The sequence below is a fragment of the Durio zibethinus genome, chromosome 14, assembly GCF_047325235.1.
Source record: "Durio zibethinus cultivar Kanyao isolate XHJ-2024 chromosome 14, ASM4732523v1, whole genome shotgun sequence".
NCBI classification, from domain to species: Eukaryota; Viridiplantae; Streptophyta; class Magnoliopsida; order Malvales; family Malvaceae; genus Durio; species Durio zibethinus.
Window position 1 is genome coordinate 9,543,954 of NC_143175.1, and position 19,696 is coordinate 9,563,649.

General features: G+C 26.3%; 1 protein-coding gene across 1 annotated transcript; it reads left to right on the forward strand.

Moving 5' to 3' along the window:
* Window positions 1–10,977: 10,977 nt before the first annotated feature.
* On the forward strand, window positions 10,978–19,086 carry KOR2 (Six-hairpin glycosidases superfamily protein). The gene is made up of 5 exons (XM_022887413.2): window positions 10,978–11,545; window positions 16,304–16,611; window positions 16,736–17,333; window positions 17,427–17,599; window positions 18,531–19,086. Exons 1-5 carry the CDS (start codon window positions 11,167–11,169, stop codon window positions 18,930–18,932), a joined length of 1,860 nt encoding a protein of 619 aa, XP_022743148.2. The 5' UTR covers window positions 10,978–11,166; the 3' UTR covers window positions 18,933–19,086.
* The last annotated feature ends 610 nt before the right edge of the window (window positions 19,087–19,696 follow it).

The following is a 19,696-nucleotide window of genomic DNA, read 5'->3' on the forward strand; positions in this document are numbered from 1 at the left end:
TCTCAAATTGTTTGAAGAAATTTATTGAAGGCATTTTTTTGCATAATACGCCTTCAATAATTTTTTCTATTTTTATTAGAGGAATATCATTGAAAGTAATTTTCTACTAAAAATGCTTTTAATAATTCATTTCAATTTTTTTAAAAGAATTTATTGAAGGTATTTTTTACATCATACGCCTTCAATAATTTTTGTGCAGAATTATTGAAGGTGTTTTCTAAAAAAAATACCTTTAATAATTTCTTTTTAAAAATTTTTAGGTTTATTAAAGGCGTCTTTTCGACAAATATCTTCAATAAGCTCGTAGTCAAATTTTAAGGGGTTTATTAAAGCCATTTTTGCCAAAAAAATACCTTTACTTATAATTTTTATATTCATTCTCCTGTCTTAAACTTTAGAATCACAAACTGCTAGTACAGAGAACAATTAAAAGCTGTATTAATCAACTAAACCAAATCTCATAAACATTTTTAGTTTGACTAGGCATTTCTTTATCTTTATCATCACCACTGACCTTTAACAACTCAACGTCACGCACCTTTCTGTTTACCAGTATATCTTTATTTTTTTGTTTATTGTATTATTTAAATTATTCAATAAAGGTATTTTTTTCGATTTCTTACTATTTACATATGCATAAATATTTTTATTAATTTCACTGTAACCTTAGTCGTCCAAGCACTTTTCATTGCATGTATGGTGTTTATGTGTAGTTTTGTTTAAATATTATAGTTTGCTGAATGGTATTATATGATATTGTTATACTAAATGGTATTATTTGATATTGGTTTGCTAAATGATTTGCTAAATGGTTTACTGAATGGTGTTTCTGAACACATTGCTGATTGTTTTGCTGAATGGTGATTTTATACATAGTATGATATTAATTATATTTTATTACATACAATGTTAAATTTAAACAGTCATTTGGTGTATTTTGTATAATTATGATCGAAATCCCATGTATTATGGACTCCGAATAACATAATTCTCCTTCTACTAAATATGCACAAGACACATCTGTAGGCCAAAACAGAAAAGAAAGGAGACAAAATAAATTAATTAAAGTGATTGACACAAAAATTCATGTAGACTTCAATCAAAGTAGGCAGCCTATGTTTGATGAAGCTGCCAAGTTGGTTACTCATATTGGTGTCGTCATTCGTAGTAGCATTTCAATTACGTACTCCAATTGGCAATGAGTTCTTGATGATTTAAAGGATGGTATATGGTAGTCAGTTGTGGTATGCTTATTCAACTATTTCATAAAATTTGTTAAATGATCATTTCATTGAAATTCAATGTGTACATACTAATTGTGTTAAATTATTTAGGAACAGTTTGACGTCCCAATTGATTGTAAAAAGCTTGTGTTGCAGTATACTGAGAAAGTATTTAGAGACTTTAAAAATAGATTGACAACCCAATATATTTTATCGCTCGCTGATCAAGATGATGTATTGGCTATTCCACCTACATCATATGCAGATGTTATAAGTGTTAAAGATTAAAAAAAATTTGTTTAAAATCGACTATTAAAAGATTTCTCAGTACGCAAACCCATTACTAAAAAAATTATTTATAAGATTTTATACAATATTTTTGATATTTTCATATGTGATTGATGTAATTTTTTTTTTTTGTAGAAAATAAAAGAAAATCAAAGAAAACCAAAGGAACATTTTGGCCAAACAAATATATCACCATTGGACAATGAGAAAGGGATATACAAATGTAAAGTATCAGCTTGTAAGTATTTACCCACTTGTTTTATACTCATAAATGAATATTTATGAACATTCATTTCATTTATTCTGATTCTTATATTGTGGTAATTTATTAGGAATCAGTGCGCTATGGCACTGAAGTTTCTAGATAGGATGTTTGGAAACAAAGACATCTGCAGAAAGATAGATTTTTTATAGATAAAACAATCAAAAAATTGACTAAAAAGATTATACGTATAACTGCTTGTTTAATATCATGTATGATTGGCATTGTAGTTGTATGCATGACTCTATACTAGCTTATATAGATTTATTGTTATAGCCCATCTTATTATTGTTTTTTAGGATGATTATGCTGCTAAAGTTAAATCTAATGAACTGGCAACCTAGTATGGTAAAGATCCATTGTCTTTAGCATTAGAAGATAAAGAATGGTTTAGTCAAGTTCGTAGAGTTGGTAAATTTATGTTCCCATCAAAGTTTTTTAGTAAATAACCCAAAACCCCTCGAATGACAGATACATAATATAAAGCAATCATTAAGTAACAACAGCAATGAATTGATGACTAGGAGCAATACCTCAATGAGCAACAATAAAAACTCGCTGCTTTGGAGGTTATGTTGGCAGTAATGTAGCATAGCATGCCTATAAGTTAGTTGAATAGCATCATCCACCTAGGATAAGTTTCCATTGCAAGTCAAGCAGGGAACCTAACCTTCGTTACGAGCCATGAAGTATGATTTTGTTTATAAGTTTAATACTAACTTGTTTATTATATTTATTGATTTAGTTCTTATATTTCATTATATGTTATAGCAGAATGTTGGGACTCGGAGTATGACCCTTGCTCAGGCTACCATGGATGAGTTATCTAATTATTCACTCAATCATTTATCCAAAAGAAACTGCATAACCATTGAGTCTGAGAAAGGGTTATTTGATAAGCCATCATTTTCTTATATCGGTGTGGATGAGGTTAAAGAATTTTGTGAACTAGATGAAATATCAGCTGTTGATATTGTTGCTTATATGTGGTTAGCTTATAAATACAAATATGTAAACTTAATATGTATTAATTTATATTATGGTGTATTACTAACTAATATTGTTGGTTGTTATTATGTAGCTTTCTATATAGAGAGGTCAATGCGAGACAAACTACCCACAGATTTAGATTCATTGACCCCAACTTTATTAGTGAACAAAGTGACACAATCATTTTTTCTGCTAATCATGTGATTGAATTCATGAAAAAATTGATTGATTATTATTTGTTCCCGTATAATGCACAGTAAGTTATATTCATATAAATAATTATTTCAACCTTACCTGAATTTGATATGATGCCTAATCTGAGTATATCATTCTTATTATTTTACAGTCATCATTGGTAGCTTATTGTGATTGATACCAATTCTTTAACGTCATACTTATTTAATTCAGCTCAACCAACGGCGATGCCTATCCCTGAAATTAAAACTTTTATAAAAAGGTATTACATGTTATTATATTATATATCTTATATTTCTTCATAAGTAATTTTATTTATGTATTAAGTAATTTTTTTTCTTTTCAATGTAAGGTAATATCTTCATTTGATAAGAAGGCAAAGAAAAAATGGGTGTCATTGCTGATAAATGTGAAATTTATTCTTTTATGCTGAGTTTGTATAGATAAATATTTTTTAAACCTACTAAATTTAATTTTCAGGTATCTCGTCAGCCTAGATATACTGAATGTGGATATTATGTACTTCATTTTATGCAGACGATAGTTTTATATAATTTTTTTCTTTTCAATTTAAGGTAATATTGCATTTGATAAGAAGACAAAGAAAAAACGGGTGTCATTACTGATAAATGTGAAATTTATTCTTTTATGTTGAGTTTGTGTAGATAAATATTTCCTAAACCTACTAAATTTAATTTTCAGGTACCTCGTTAGCCATGATATACTGAATGTGGATATTATATCTTTTGTTTTATACAGAAGATAGTTTTATATGATTTGATGACCACATCATTCAAGGTTAGTATAAATTTCATAAAGTCGTTATATCTTAAAAAAAAGTTAAATTATGTTTTTGTTTATTAACATTTACTTCTGATTTTTTTTTTAGTGAAAGAGTAAAGAAAGCTTCACGGTAGAGGAACTTGATGAATTTCGTAAAGAGTGGTGTGAGTATGTATTATCATTTATCGATAAACCTTAATGTTGGATATTGTTGGGTGAATGTAAATATATGAGGATCATTTGTTATAATGTTTTTAACATGCCATGTTGAATGGATAATTTAAGTTTGTAGATTGGGGTATTGGTTTAATATTATTGGTATATATTTATTTTATACAAATACACATATATTGAGTATAATTATTTGAGAAAAGTATATTAATATGGCAATATTATCAATTTTAAATTCAGATGTGTGATCAATTTATTGAAATACAATAATGTTTACAATGTAAATTTCAAAATGTAATTCGTAGTATCACATATATAAACCAAATATTTTTTGAGCATAAATCTACAACTGACTTCAAGTATTTTCTGGGTATTAACCTACAACTGACTTTACATATATAATTAAACTAAAGTTTTTTTTATAGGATTACTGAATGCATTTTTAGCCAAAAAAATGCCTTGAATAATCCATAACAAAATTTTATTAAAGGTATTTTTGACCAAAATCGCATTCAATAATCTCTCATAAAAAATTATTATATGGATTATTAAAGGCGTTTTAGGCCAAAATCGCCTTCAAGAATCCGTTTTAACTTTTTTGTATGGATTATTGAATGTATTTTTTTTTATCAAAATTGCCTTAAATAATCCCTCATAAAAATTTATTAATTGGAATATTGAAGGTGCTTTCGACTAAAAATGCTTTCAAGAATCTATTTCAAATTTTTTCTATGGATTATTGAAGGCATTTTTCTATCGAAAATGTCTTCAATATTCTCTTTTCAAATTTTTTAAATGGATTAGTGAAGGCATTTTTGCCTAGAAAATGCTTAGAATAATCTCTTATAAATAATCCCTTCAAAAACCCCAAAAAAGCTAAAAGGAGGGATCGAACCTATGACCTTATGGTTAATAACTATATGATCCTTAAATTTTAATAAAATATTTATTGAAGGGTTTTTTTTTTTTACCAAAAACACCTTCAATAATCCTCTATAATTTTTTAATGAAATCATTAAAGGCGTTTCTTACAGAAAACACCCTCAATAATCTCCTATTCATTTTTTTAACGAGATTATTCAAGGAATTTTTTCACTCCAATTTTTTAGAGAGGATTATTCAAGGTGTTTTAGTTGCTAAACGTCGCTAATTTTTGTCTTGGGTGGTGTTTATAAGTAAAAACGCAGCTATTTGAATATTTAGTGGCGTTTTGATAATAAACGCCTTAAGTTTTATAAAAATACGAAAGCTAGTGGCGTTTGTAAGTGAAACACCGTTACAAAACTACCACTAATCTTCAATTTTCTTATAGTGTTACTTGTTCTTTTATGTTCATGCATTTTATTCTCTATTTTTCTTGTATTCATGCTTTACATTATATGTTCTTAAGTTTATATTTCAATTCATCTACTGTTTGAATTCAATACATGCTTTTGTGCTACTGTTTTACTTGTTCTTGCATGTTATGTTTTCTTGCTCATGTTTTAGTTAGTTTTTGGTTTATGCATTTAATTTTTTGCTCATGCTTTCACTTTTATGCTTAGCTTAGAAAATTCTTCAACTTTCAATAGAATTAACTATAGTAAAAGTGTGTTGATAATAGGTACTTAGACTAGGTGATTCAAAACCAATCTTTATGGGATGATAACTTGACTTTGTCACTTTATTACTTGGTACAACCTGTATACTTGCAAAAATCACTAATCAGTATGTCTAAACTTGTATTAGACTAGACATTAGTTTTAGTATTAGAATGCAAGTATCAAAAATAATCTAAGATTGAATTATTGGAGGGTTGCAAAAAAAGTATTGAGATACTTGTAAGATACAAAAGTCACTTGCTTACTTATAAGAGGTCTGATCATATTGAAGTAATAGAATATTTGATTTAGATTTTGTTGGGTGCATGAATACTAAAAAATTCATATTTGGCTATTTATTTCTTTTAGCTAGTGGAGCATTCTCATGGAAAAGTGCAAACCAGTTTGTCATTATTGCATCTACTATGAAAGTTGAGTTTGTGGCATGCTTTAATGACACCGTTCATAGTTTTATGGCTACAAAACTTTATTTCAGGACTTGGAATTGTCGACAGTATTGCCAAGCCGCTGAAAATTTATTGTGATAATACCATAGCATTTTTTTTCTAAAAATGAAAAGTATTTGAAAAGTGCTAAACATATGAAATTTAAATACTTTGCCTTTAAAGAAAAAGCTCAGAAACAAAGAGTCTCAATTGAACACATTAGCAATAATCTTATGGTTATGGATTCGTTAACAAAAAGTTTGTCACCAAATACATTTAATGAATATGTCAAAAGAATGGGTATTATTGAAAACAATTATTGATATTATGGTAAATTTTTATTCATTTAGACTTTGATACTCTAAGCTCTTTTAAGTAATGTTTCTGACATAATAATATATCATGTTATATTAAGTTAGAATAAATACATGATTGAATTATATGAATATGAATAGAATTTGTTTTTAACAAAGACATTATTGTTGAAAATTATGATATTTCTCATTATAGATCATGTTAATTATATAACTAATATTATCATACATGAAAGGGACCATGTTGAGCTAATGACATACAATTGCTATAATTTTTATTAGTTTTTGCTTAATAATAATTTATGATTTAATTAATTTTTTTTAAAAAAACCTAGCCTATAATTTACACATTATGTTTATTATTAAACCTTAAAGTTGAATAATTCCACATAGGACAAGTGATAAAATGTTAAATATTATGTGACCTACATGACTGTTTTCTAATTTAAGTAAATATATTTTATTTGTTTAAAAGATATTAATTATTTAATAATTATTATATGTTAAAGATCCTTTTGATCAATAAAGACAATGTGAGTTTTTTTTTTTATGAAATAATTAATGAATATAATTAAAACAAAAGAAAATTTTGTTTATAATTCATACGATGATGAATGTATGAATTGAATACCATTAAAAAGGATAAAAAAGTTGCTTCATTCATTTTGTCTATAAATTGATCATATTTTATTCATAAAAAATGTGTGTAAAAATAAAAGAAGTCGACAGAAAGAAATAAAACTTCATAAAACATTTATATAAAATTTATTATGAATCAAGGCATATTTTCTTTCTAATTAAAAAATTATGAAAATTATCTTATTCTAAGTCCTTAAACATTAAAACTATGCAAAGTTAAAATTCAATTTGTATAATAAAAGAAATCTAATAATTTATATAATCAGAGAAAACTAATAATTTATATAATCAGAGAAAGCAATGTCAGCAGCCCACAGGCGAAAAAATGATTACGTCAACAACTTAACTGTGATGTTGTAAATCTGGTAGTTTTTGGACTGATATTTTATATCTTAAAAAATATAAAGATTAAATTTTTTTTTACAGCGGGTTTAAGAATAGGGAAGTGACTGTAAATTTTAAAATTAAAATTAAAATTTATTATATATTTTTTAAAATAATTACATGAATTAATTAAATTAAGCTTTGATTCATTAAATTATTATTTTTGAATGAATACAGAGATTAATCTCGTAATTTTAACTGAAGGATATAATCCCGTTAGCATTTTCATGTATTTGTAGAGACAAATGTAGCTGCGCTATGATATTATTAAAGTTACTTGTGATTTACATTGTGAAATTATTTGCGGTTCCTTTTATCATGGACGTCATAGATCACCAATTGCTTAAATTTTATATTAAAATGATGATGATGATGATGATGCATATAGTACTGTTCGAAGTTGGTATAATTAGGGATAAAGGGTTTGAAGGAGTAGAGGTAGAAACAGATGCGGCGCTAGCGATCCAGGGGATTTTTAAGGGAAAAGAGTCAAATTGGGATGGCTTATGCAAAACTCTGGAGGTCTCGAGAGTAGCTGCACAATTTAGACTTTGTTCTTTTACTTGTACCAAAAGAGCTGCTAACAGTTTAGCTCACAATATTGCTAGACTAGGTTATCAGTGGGTCAGGTTTTGGTGTGGGAACACCCATCAGGCTCTATACTTAATGTTGATGCTATTTCTGAGTAATGAAGATTTACTGTTTTACCATAAAAATAATAATAATAAAACTGTACTTGTGAGATTTTAAATTCATAAGCCACTTTGGTGAATTAGCAAATTCAAGATGAAGGGTGGAGATTACATTGGCTACAACTAAAGCTATCCTCCGTCAAAATGGATGATTAATGATAGTAAGCTCTTCCCGAACTTTTACAGTAGTAAAAATTCGTGAAGACGCTACGTCAAAAAAAAAAATGGTGAAAGTGAATAATCAACCGCAACAAATGAAATATCTTAAAAAAAAAAAAGCTACGTTTATTAGAAATTATTGGAGAACAGCTGACTTTAGCGTGGCCCTGGCTTCCTTCCTTCTCTAGGTTTGATCTGGTGTTTTCAACGGACAGCTAACATCAAATGCTCATTGATTACTTTAATCAAAATAAAATCAACAAAAATTAGCATGACAGCTTACATATAGTTGTTCAAACCACTTTACAACTTTTTTTGGAAAAAACAAAACATTCCAACAAACCAACTGTAAAATCATTTGAACATTCTTAAATTCAAATAATAATTCACATGGATTCTTGTTCAAATTGCGTTTTTATAATGACAAACTTTTTAAGGTGGTAGGTAGGATGCACCCATTGGGTTGAACCCTAGGCTTCCAAAAAAAAAAAAAAAAAAAGAGAAATAGATACCATTGCTTTAGACTTTGTTTGGTAAAAAAGATGAAAAATGGGTGATGATGAAAATTTTTTAATTTAATGATTAAGTTATAAAGTAAAAAAATTATTATGAACTTTAATGATTAAATTAACAAATTTTGTATTCTAATCCATTTATATTTTTCTTATCAAGTAAAGCCTTAAGGTTCGTGCTTCAATCAATATTGTTTAAAATTTAATATTAATAATTTATTAGTGGACAATTTTTTTTTTTGTATTTTATCTGTGGACTTACCTCTATATATATGTCTTTCGTCTTTTAATTTGACATTTTCTTTCATATCATTTTTAGTTAGTTAAATTATGCTAGAGATTTCTTATTTTGTGAAAATTTGAAATTTAATCTTATATTGTAATTTATACAAATTTAATCATTATAATATTTTAATTTGATAATGTTAATCTAATCATTGATTTCGTCAATTTTTTGTTATTAAAAACAATGATGTGACTATTGACTTGATATGTAGCATTGATTTACTGACATAATAACTTGGATAAATAAAATTAATTGTTAAATTATGTAAATTGTTATTATATTTATATGAAATTTGAAATTTAATTTTTATATTTGTAAGAAATTTGAAATTTAGTCTCTTTAATATAAAAAGTATTTTGAATTTTTTAGAAAATTTTTAGCTTTTTAAAAATATTAATTTTACTTTTTTGTTATTTTTAATATTTTAATTTTATTTTTCAAAGTTTTTGTATTTTTAAAAATTTTTTAATATAGAGAAATTTTCTAGAAACTTTCAATATTTTTAATTTTTTTAGAAAATTTCTAATCTTTTTTCAAAATATTAAATTTACTTTTTTTCAATATTTTATTTTTTAAAATAAAAATATTTTTAATTTTTCAAAATTAACATTTTATTTAATCAAAATATTTAATTTTTTTTGTTTTTAACCTTTTAGAAGTTTTATAAAATTTTCAAATTTTTAAAAATATTTTTATGTTATTTCGATTTTTTTTATATTTTTTAATATCTAAATGAAAATAATTAATAAATAAACAAACTATAAAAAAGACACGAGTTTTTAAGATTTATTTTCTTTGATATATTTAAGATGAAAGAGCATAAGAATCTGGGTAAATTAAAGAAATAGCTAAATATGAAGACTTTTTTAATTTTGATTTATTCTTCACTTGAAAAGATAAAAAAAAAACTTATAACTTTTTTTTTTAGAATTTATAAACTCTTTTATAAAACATTATAAATATTTTCTAAAAAAATATAATAGTTAAAAAGTATAGAAAATTTTATAAAAATCCAAAAAAGTTAAAAAAATAAAATTAAATATTTTGGTTAAATAAAAATATTAAATTTTGAAAAAAAAAAAACTTTCAAAAATAGAAATTAAAAAAATTAAAATATTGAAGAAAATAAATTTAATATTTTAAAAAACTAAAATATTTATAATAATGCAAAATATTTTTTATTTTAGAGAGATTAAATTTTAAATTTAAACTTAAAATTTTGTGCGAATATAAAGATAATTTGTATAATTTTCATTTATTTAAATTGCCATATCAATAAGTTAATAGTTATATCATCAAGTCAACGATCATATAAGTATTTTAATGACAAAAATTTGATGAAATTTATGATTGGACTAAAATTATTAAATCAAAATAATACGAAAATTAAATTTATATAAATTATATTATTGGACTAAATATTAAATTTTCACAAAATATAAAAACCTCTACATAATTTGACTTTTTTAACTCTCATAAATTCATACATCTCTTAATAAAAATCTAAAAATTTATTTAATAGTTAATTAGCAAGACATACCAAATATAACTCCTTTTACTATAAATTCCAAATTTAAGATTTTTACATTAAAAATTTTCACAAATTTTTAAATATTTAAAACAATTTACAAAAAGAGCATCTAAAATCCGTGTTAGATAAAGAATCAACCGTCAAAGCAAATCATTTCAGGCCATTAGGTTAAGACTTGCCCCACTTATCAATTTATCTCCACCAATTAATGTTTTCACCGATTAATGTCATCACCACATGTTTTCTCTTTTAAATTCCAATGGAAGAGAAGAAAAATAAATGGGCACCATCAAGAGCTCACTAGATTTCAACTTTGTTTATAATAAATTATAATGTAAACACATCGAATTTGGTGATGAATCTAAAATAAAGAAAGAAACGAGTTAGCAAAAAGGTTGCTATCCGGAAAAAAAAAATCAATTTCTACTAAGTCAACTCTCCCTCTCTCTCTCTCTCTCTCTAACAAAATAAAAAGGTAATGAATGGAAGTTTATTTATTGAATTTCTCCCTCAGAAAGTCCTGTTCCATTGTCTCTGAATTCTATTCCCTTCATCTCTCTCTCTCTCTCTTTCTCTTGTGCCATGACTTCTAACCTGCAAATTGATTGATCTACGTTTCTTTTCCCATAAACTGATTGATCCAGCTATATACACATATCTAAACCAATCAATCTTGTACATATTTGTAGAGAAAAGAGAAAAGAGACAAGTATGCAAGCCAGGAATCACTGGGGTGGTTCATTTGAGATAAACAATAATGAAGAAGCATCAACAACAGAGAACACGGACTGGGACAGGGCAGCCCTCCACTCTCAGCAGCAATACCGGTATCTGGATGAGACCCAACAGAGCTGGCTGTTGGAGCCTCAGCAAACCAAGAAGAAGAAGCAGTACGTGGACTTTGGTTGCATCGTTTGCAGCCGCAAGGCCGTCAAGTGGACCCTCATCTCAATTTTCTTGGCGTTTCTTGTGATCGGAGTTCCCATCATCATCGCCAAGTCATTGCCCAAGCACAAGCCTCGCCCTCCCCCTCCCGATAATTACACCCTTGCTCTTCACAAGGCACTTCTTTTCTTCAACGGCCAGAAATGTAAGTCTTTCTCTTCTTCCTACACCCAATTTCCTAGAACTATCCCATTAATTTCCCAAGATGTATAACAACGTAGAATGTCAAACAACAATCCAGCCTAAATTATTGCTGCAAAATTTTTTCCTCAATTTCACTCACACACACACACATATATATATTTAGTTTATTTGTATTGTTTGTTGTTGTCAGTTACTTTCACCCATTATCATTTTCTTATGTTAACTAGATAATAAATTATACATATTCTAGGCCACAATTCTCCCTTAATACCATTTTTTCTTTTCGGCCAACCCTTAATACCATTTAATCAATTTAAGACCCAAAATTTCCCGAAATCATGATTTAATGCCCCACTTTTTCCAACACAAAGTCTAAGCTGGCCCACTAAAAAAATGAATAACACCCAATTATCCCGTCCAAATCCAATTCCACGCCACTTCTCTTTCAAATATGAACCAAAATTCTAAATATCTCACTAATGTAGATATTGGCTAAATTTTAATAATAATGTAACTTGGATGTCGTCGTCTATGATTTGGCATTGTTGATGGAGTTCGGTTCACACGTATATGATTCTGTATTAGTTAGGTAGTAAAACTCCGTGTGGGTCCATCAGTTTTGCTAATCAACAAAAACAAATAAAAGAAATATGTATAACTGAATTCGCCGGCTGGAATATAATCCTGTTTTATGCCCCTCTCTTATTCCTATGGGTGATTGTGCCATTTGATCACAGTCAATATCCCTACAAATCTCACACCATTTAACAAAGAAGGTTCAAAATAATGTTTTGATCATCCGAATGTGTTGGATGTTCCGCGTTGGGTTTTTGTTTGGTTTTTAATAAATAGAATTTAATATTGAATATGGTAAAAATAGAACTATAAAAGACAATAAACTAAATGGTTAAAATTTTTATAAACAATCAAAATTAAAAAAAAAAAAAAAAACAGGTTTGATTCTTTTCGCTCTAAAAAGAATTCAAAAAATTAATTAGTTTAATTTTCTTCATACATTATTAATTTTCATTTATTTATACAATAGACGTTTCTAATTACTTTAATTGAACATTATTTATTAATATTTTTTACTATTTTTTTTTATTAATTTGAATATCATCATTTATCTGATAATAACTGTTTCTTTATGCATTTATGAATTATATTTTTTGGCCTACATTTTTAAATTATAATTGATTAAACTAATTTTTTAATCATTTATTTAAATAATTTTTTTCATATAGTTACATGCATGCATTTAGAATTTTTTTCATTAATTATTTAATTTTAAATGAAAAAAAACAAAACATAAATATTATTAATTATTAATTTTAAATGAAAAGGCAAAAATATATATTTCGTTAATTATTTATTTTTGTTTTTTTCTCTTTTCTAAACAATTTTTAACTAAAAAATTATTAACTTTATTTATTTGTAAGATTTAATTAGTTTTAAAATTATTTTTAATTTCTATCAAATTAAATTTTAATTAGTTAAAATATAATTTAAATAAAAATTAAATATTTAAACCAAAATACAAGAATACTCCTTCATCATTTATTTGTTCTTTCCATGTTCGGTTAATATCATATATGACCTTTAAGCTATATTAAAATATTTAATGTGATATATGAATTTTATAAATCTCTAATATGACATTTAAACTATTAAAATATTAATTAATTAATACAATACTAACCTCTAACGTGTTTAGTTTCAAATAATAATATGCGATAGACAAAAACTCTCTAAATATTACATTAATTAACAGATTCATAGTTTAAATACTATATTAATTAAAAAATTTATAACTCAACTATCACATAAAAAATTTTTAAATTTAGATATCACATTTAATATTTTACTATAATTCAAGAGTCATTTATTATATTAACTCTTCTATATTTTATTATTTTTCTCTTTCTTTTTATTGTCTCTTTTCTATTTTCTTTCGTTTAATGTTTTCTTATTTTTAAGTTCAAAGATGTGAGATTTAATTAGTTATAAATATGGTTAAAAGATTGAATTAGTTTTAATATCATATTTAATTACTATCCAATGAAATTTTAATTAGGTTAAACTATAGTTTAATTATGTATTAAATTGTGTATATTAATTATGGAAATTAATTGTCTTGAAAAGAATTACCACTATTATTTTGAAAACACTCCTTTATCTTTCTTGAAAACTGAACTAGTTTTAAGATTTCATTAATCAAGTTAATATTTGTTAAAGTTTTACTTCAAATACTAAAAATATCTTATTTTCTCCTTTCTTTTACATTTTTTTAATTAACCAATTTCTTTATCACTAAACTTTTCTTTTTTTTAAATAATGGTAATTAATTTATTTTAACTAAAGATAGTTTAATACATTCATTTTAAATTTAATACATAATTGAATTAAAGATAGGTTTAAAACATTTAATAAGTAATTGAATTATAATATAACTTAACTAAAATATAATTTAATTATAATTAAGATAATTTTAAAACTAATTAGATCACACAACGAAATAAAATCTCAAAATTTGCAGTTATAAAAAGTCTTGGGTAAAAATTAAATAATCTTTTTTAATTCGCATGTAGTTGTGAGAGTGAATTTTTTTATTTAAATAGATTTATTATTGAATAAATTTATTTTTTGTATGCCTTAATATATTCTAATATTAATATAGTTATATATTTTTCATTAAAAAATCAAATACATTGAAAGTAATTATTCATCAGCTACATAACCTAAATGTATTGGATAGAGTAATTGATAATTTGATATTTATATTATTTTTAAATATTTATTTTTACAGGACTTAACAGATATTAAATTAAAAATTTTATTTCCATAATTTTTATTATTATTGACATTTTTAAAAAAATTATTATTTAATAATTTTGACTGTTCTTTATTTTTCTAAAATAATTTTATAAATTTAATTCATGAACAAAATTAAATAAGTAAAATAAAAAAAAAATAGTGGGTTAAGTATTTCAAGTACAATTGGTTTTAAGTTTTAACCAAATTTCAAGATCAAAGTCTAGCCCGCCTTTTTTTTTTTTTTTTTTTTTTTTAATATTTGCCCCTTCGTTCTCTCTCTCCACTGTTGCTCCTTGTTCTCTCCAAAAAAAAAAAAAACCCTTGCCTCCTCTCTTCAATTTCTCTTTTGTCACCGTTCCCGTCGTCGGTTCTTATTTATGAAGCCTATCCTTTTCTTGCTTTCTCATTCCTTAAAGCTTTTACCAATTATTTTTTTTTTCAAATCATTCTTTGATTTTTTTAAAAAAATCAAGCCACGAAAAAAGCCCAACAAAATTAAAAAATCTTGCTAATTTCTTCTCATTTGTTCTAGTATTCTTAGGTTTTTGAGATTTTTAATATTTAAAGGAAAGAAAAGAGTTTTCAAAATCTTAAATTTAAGGTTTTTTATATGGTGACTTATGTTGGTTTGTGGTGGTTGAAAATTTGTCTGGAATTACAAAAAATGCAAATATAAATTTTTTCAATATTTCTAATTTTATTTTTCTTATTATTTTGGGATACAATTTTTTGGAAAAATATTTAAAAATCCATATTCACAAATTTCTTAAATTTTTATTTTATTTTTCAATTTATTTTTATTTAAGATTTTTTTTCATTTTATTTTTGTTTTAGTTATATTCTTTCTGGTTAATTATGTGATTATAATTTGATAATGTGATTATTATGATGTAAATGAATCACCATATGGTGAAAATAAGAAATAAACTAATAATGTGACATCTATATTTGTTTTTCTTTTTTTTAATTTAAAGATGTAATTTTAGTATTTGTTAATTTTCATATATTATTTTGATAAATTTTTTTAATATTTACTTATAAACATAAATATTTTATCGAATAATATAAATTATGAATTATGTGTTTTACCTATTAATTTTATATATTAATTTGAAAAATAATTTAAAAAATAAAAAAATAATTTTAGATTGACATAACTCATTAGCCCGAGTTAATTTTTTAATGGGCTTTACCCGCCCAACATAGCCCATTCGATGGCTCAAGAAGCATCCTTGAACAAATACATAACCCATTCACCATCTCACTATATCAGCATAATCAATCACAGAAAACCAATTGTCATTTATTGAAGGATGGACAAATATCAAGCAAACAATCTCCTAGAGATTGTTCTATTAAGAAAAAAGTTAGGTGAAATTATTTAATTGTAAAATTTTTTATTAAAATAATTAAATAAAAAATTAAAACTTAAAATGCAAAATCTAAAATAATAAATTGAAAGATTTTATTACATAAATCAAGTATGTAAAAAATTTTTACATATTTTTTAATAGATATTTTTATTAAAAATTTTCCTAGAATTTTTACCATTAAATAATTACAAATCAAATTTGAATTTTAAATTATATTTTAAATATATTTTTTTATATATTATTGATCTTTTAATTGAAATTCTATGAGAGCCTCTCAGTTTAAATTTTAGATTAAAATTTTTATTGAATCATTTTTGAAAAAAATTTTAGAAACTTCATTTAAAAAACTTCATTTAAGTTTTTATTTATTTATTTATAGGTATATAGGAGACAGAATTTTCATTTACAAAAACAAAAACAAAAATTAAAATGCTTTTTCTTTAATTTGTTTTATACTGTACACTTTTTGTATCCGAATAATTATGCATTTTAATTAGTTGAGCTTTTGTGCTGTAAAATCTAAAAGAAGATAATATTATTGTAATTTGTAATCATTAGTTTGATGCATGCAGCTGGTAAATTGCCTAAGAACAATGGCGTTTACTGGAGAGGAAATTCAGGGCTAGATGATGGCAAAGAAGTGACGGACCTCAAGGGCGGACTGGTTGGAGGGTATTACGATGCTGGAGACAACATAAAGTTCCATTTTCCCATGGCATTTTCCATGACAATGCTTAGCTGGAGTCTTATTGAATATAGCCAGAAATACCAGTCCATTGGTGAATACGATCACATTCGAGACCTCATCAAGTGGGGTACAGATTATTTGCTCTTAACCTTCAATTCCTCAGCCACCAAAATCGATAAAATATACTGCCAGGTACAGATTTTCTTTTTCTACCACGGTCTCTTGCTGCTCACACGTCCACATAGTAGCTAGTAGGTTGACAAATTTTTGTTTAATTAACTGATCGATGATCCATATATAATTCCTGCGGTTCTAGGTTGGCGGAGCTCTGAATGGCTCAACAACACCAGATGACCATTACTGCTGGATGAGACCAGAAGACATGGACTATAAACGGCCTGTCCAAATTGCATTTTCGGCGCCGGACCTAGCCGGAGAAATGGCAGCAGCTTTAGCGGCAGCGTCAATAGTATTCCGTGACAATGATGATTACTCCAGGAAGCTCATTAAAGGTGCTCAAACTGTGTTTGCCTTTGCCAGGGATGGAGGCAAACGAAGACCTTACTCTCGAGGGAATCCTTACATCGAACCCTATTATAATTCCACTGGCTACTACGATGAGTACATGTGGGGTTCTGCCTGGTTGTACTATGCCACCGGAAATGTTAGCTATATTTCATTGGCAACGAACCCGGGCTTGTCTAAGAACTCCAAGGCACTTTACGATATTCCATCAAACAGGGTACTCAGCTGGGATAACAAATTACCAGCAGCCATGTTGTTGTTAACAAGGTACAGGATATTTTTGAATCCAGGCTACCCTTACGAGGACATGTTGCAAATGTATCACAACGTCACGGCTCTCAACATGTGTTCTTATCTTAAAGAATTCCATTACTTTAACTGGACTCGAGGTATATGTCAACTTGTGTCCCTCAAAAACCATCAACAAATAATTCTTTCAGCTATGCATTCTTAAAGTTTCTCATGTGCCATGCACCTTGCAGGAGGAATGATCCAACTGAACTCTGGAAAGCCCCAGCCTCTTCAGTATGTGGCTAATGCTGCTTTCTTAGCAAATCTCTTTGCTGATTATTTAAATGCGACCGGTGTGCCGGGGTGGAATTGTGGTTCTCAGTTTTTCCGATCAGAGTCTCTTCGGGATTTTGCAACCTCCCAGGTAACTACTTGCTCTGCCCTTGTGCTTTTTTAAATGTGAATAAGTGGAAAATTGTTAAACTGGTCATGAGTTCAGTCCGGTTTCAAAATGAATAATTTAATGTTACATCATTTCAAGTTAGCGTTTTCTTAATTCGATATTTGGATTATTTGAGTTCGGATTATAAATTTAGATATATTTTATGTCTAAGTTGTTAAATTTAAGAGGCAAATAAATTTAATTTATAATCCTTTTGAATTATTATTTTGGATCATTTTGATGCAAATCATTTATATTCAAATTAATTCAATTTTGAATCATTTCAAAATTTAATTGTTGATATTTTTTAATCAAATAAAATTGGACCAAATTTGAATTTGGATGAATTGAAATGATTCTTAACTTGGGGTTAACTTTCACATATGCTTAAAGTTCATTATTATTATTATTATTATTATTATTATTATTATTATTTCATTCATTTTATATATTGTGTTTGATTTTAATTTGACAATAGTTTTATTGATATGTTATAGATTTTCTTTTTTGAATTATCTTTAATTTGTCAAAAAAAGGACAATTTTAATAGTTAAAGATAATAAAAAAAAAGTAAAAAGCAAAATCTTTGAACTTTTAAAATAAAATATTACTGTAGAAGAATTAAAAGTATGCAAACAAAACAAAGCCATAACTATGAGACAAGGAATAAATAATATCATCTTGTCTTAATGTGAATATATATATATATACATATACATATACATATAGATTAGCTGGGCACCGTTTGATTGAACGATGATAAGATAAAACCAATAATGGTAAGGATTGATTGATCTGGGAAAGAAACTGCTAACCAAGTTGACCATGCATCTACCCTACAAGCTGAAGAGGGAACATTGTCCTTAATTTTCTTTTAATTCTTTAACAGAACATTGTCCTTTTATTTCTTTAGGTAGACTACATTTTGGGTAAAAACCCCATGAAAATGAGCTATGTGGTGGGATACGGTCAAAAGTTCCCTACACATGTTCATCACCGTGGCACATCAATACCCCACAACAACATCAAGTACTCATGCACAGGCGGATGGAAGTGGCGTGATATCCGAAATGCCAATCCTAACAACATTACAGGAGCCATGGTCGGCGGCCCTGATCGCTTTGACAATTTCAGAGATGTTCGAACCAATTATAACTACACTGAGCCAACAATGGCTGGTAACGCCGGATTGATAGCTGCACTTGCTTCTCTGACGAGCAGTGGTGGCCAGGGCATTGACAAGAATTCCATCTTTTCCGCGGTTCCACCTCTCTATCCTACAAGTCCGCCCCCCCCTGCTCCTTGGAGGCCATAAGCTTTGTCATTTATATATATATATATATAGATATAGAAGTCATCCACTTATATGAATATAATTTTTGCCTTTTTTTTTTGAAGTCTTGGATCAAAATTATTAAATTTAAAGATATTATTTTGATTTAAATGAATTATGAATTTAATTTTGATCCAAAAATAAAATAAAATAAAATATAAAAATTACACTAATAAAATATTTTCTCATATATATATTTTTGTTTCCTTGTTCATCGGATGAACTCTGCTGCATCTACAACAAATCCACCCATAATATTTATCTTACTCATTTTGACTTTCCCATGAACATGTGATGCGTTCTCTTAAAAATGCTTATATTTTCCTTTTTTTTTATTTCATCTTGCTTCTTTTTCTTTTTTTTTTTCTTTCTTTCTTTCGCTATCATGTCAATACAAAATAAAACATCATTAGTTTTCTCCCATACGCCCCCTTAATTTCATCCCATTGTATCTTCCTTTTTTTTTTTGCATTTTATCTTTATTTAGGTTTTTTTTAAAATAAAATTAATACATTTAAAATTTTAGATTTCTAAAAAAAAATTGCTAACGTAACACTTCTTTTATTTTCTTTTTTAATTTAATTGGTAGTGGCCCCATGTGTCATGTTAATCTCTTTTCTTCAAAAAATTACGAACTAGGATATTATAATGAAATTATTTAACAATTATAGAAAATATTAATTTTAAAATTGAGAAAAAAGAAAATGTAATTGCTTTTTTATTTTAATATTTAATTAGTTATAAAA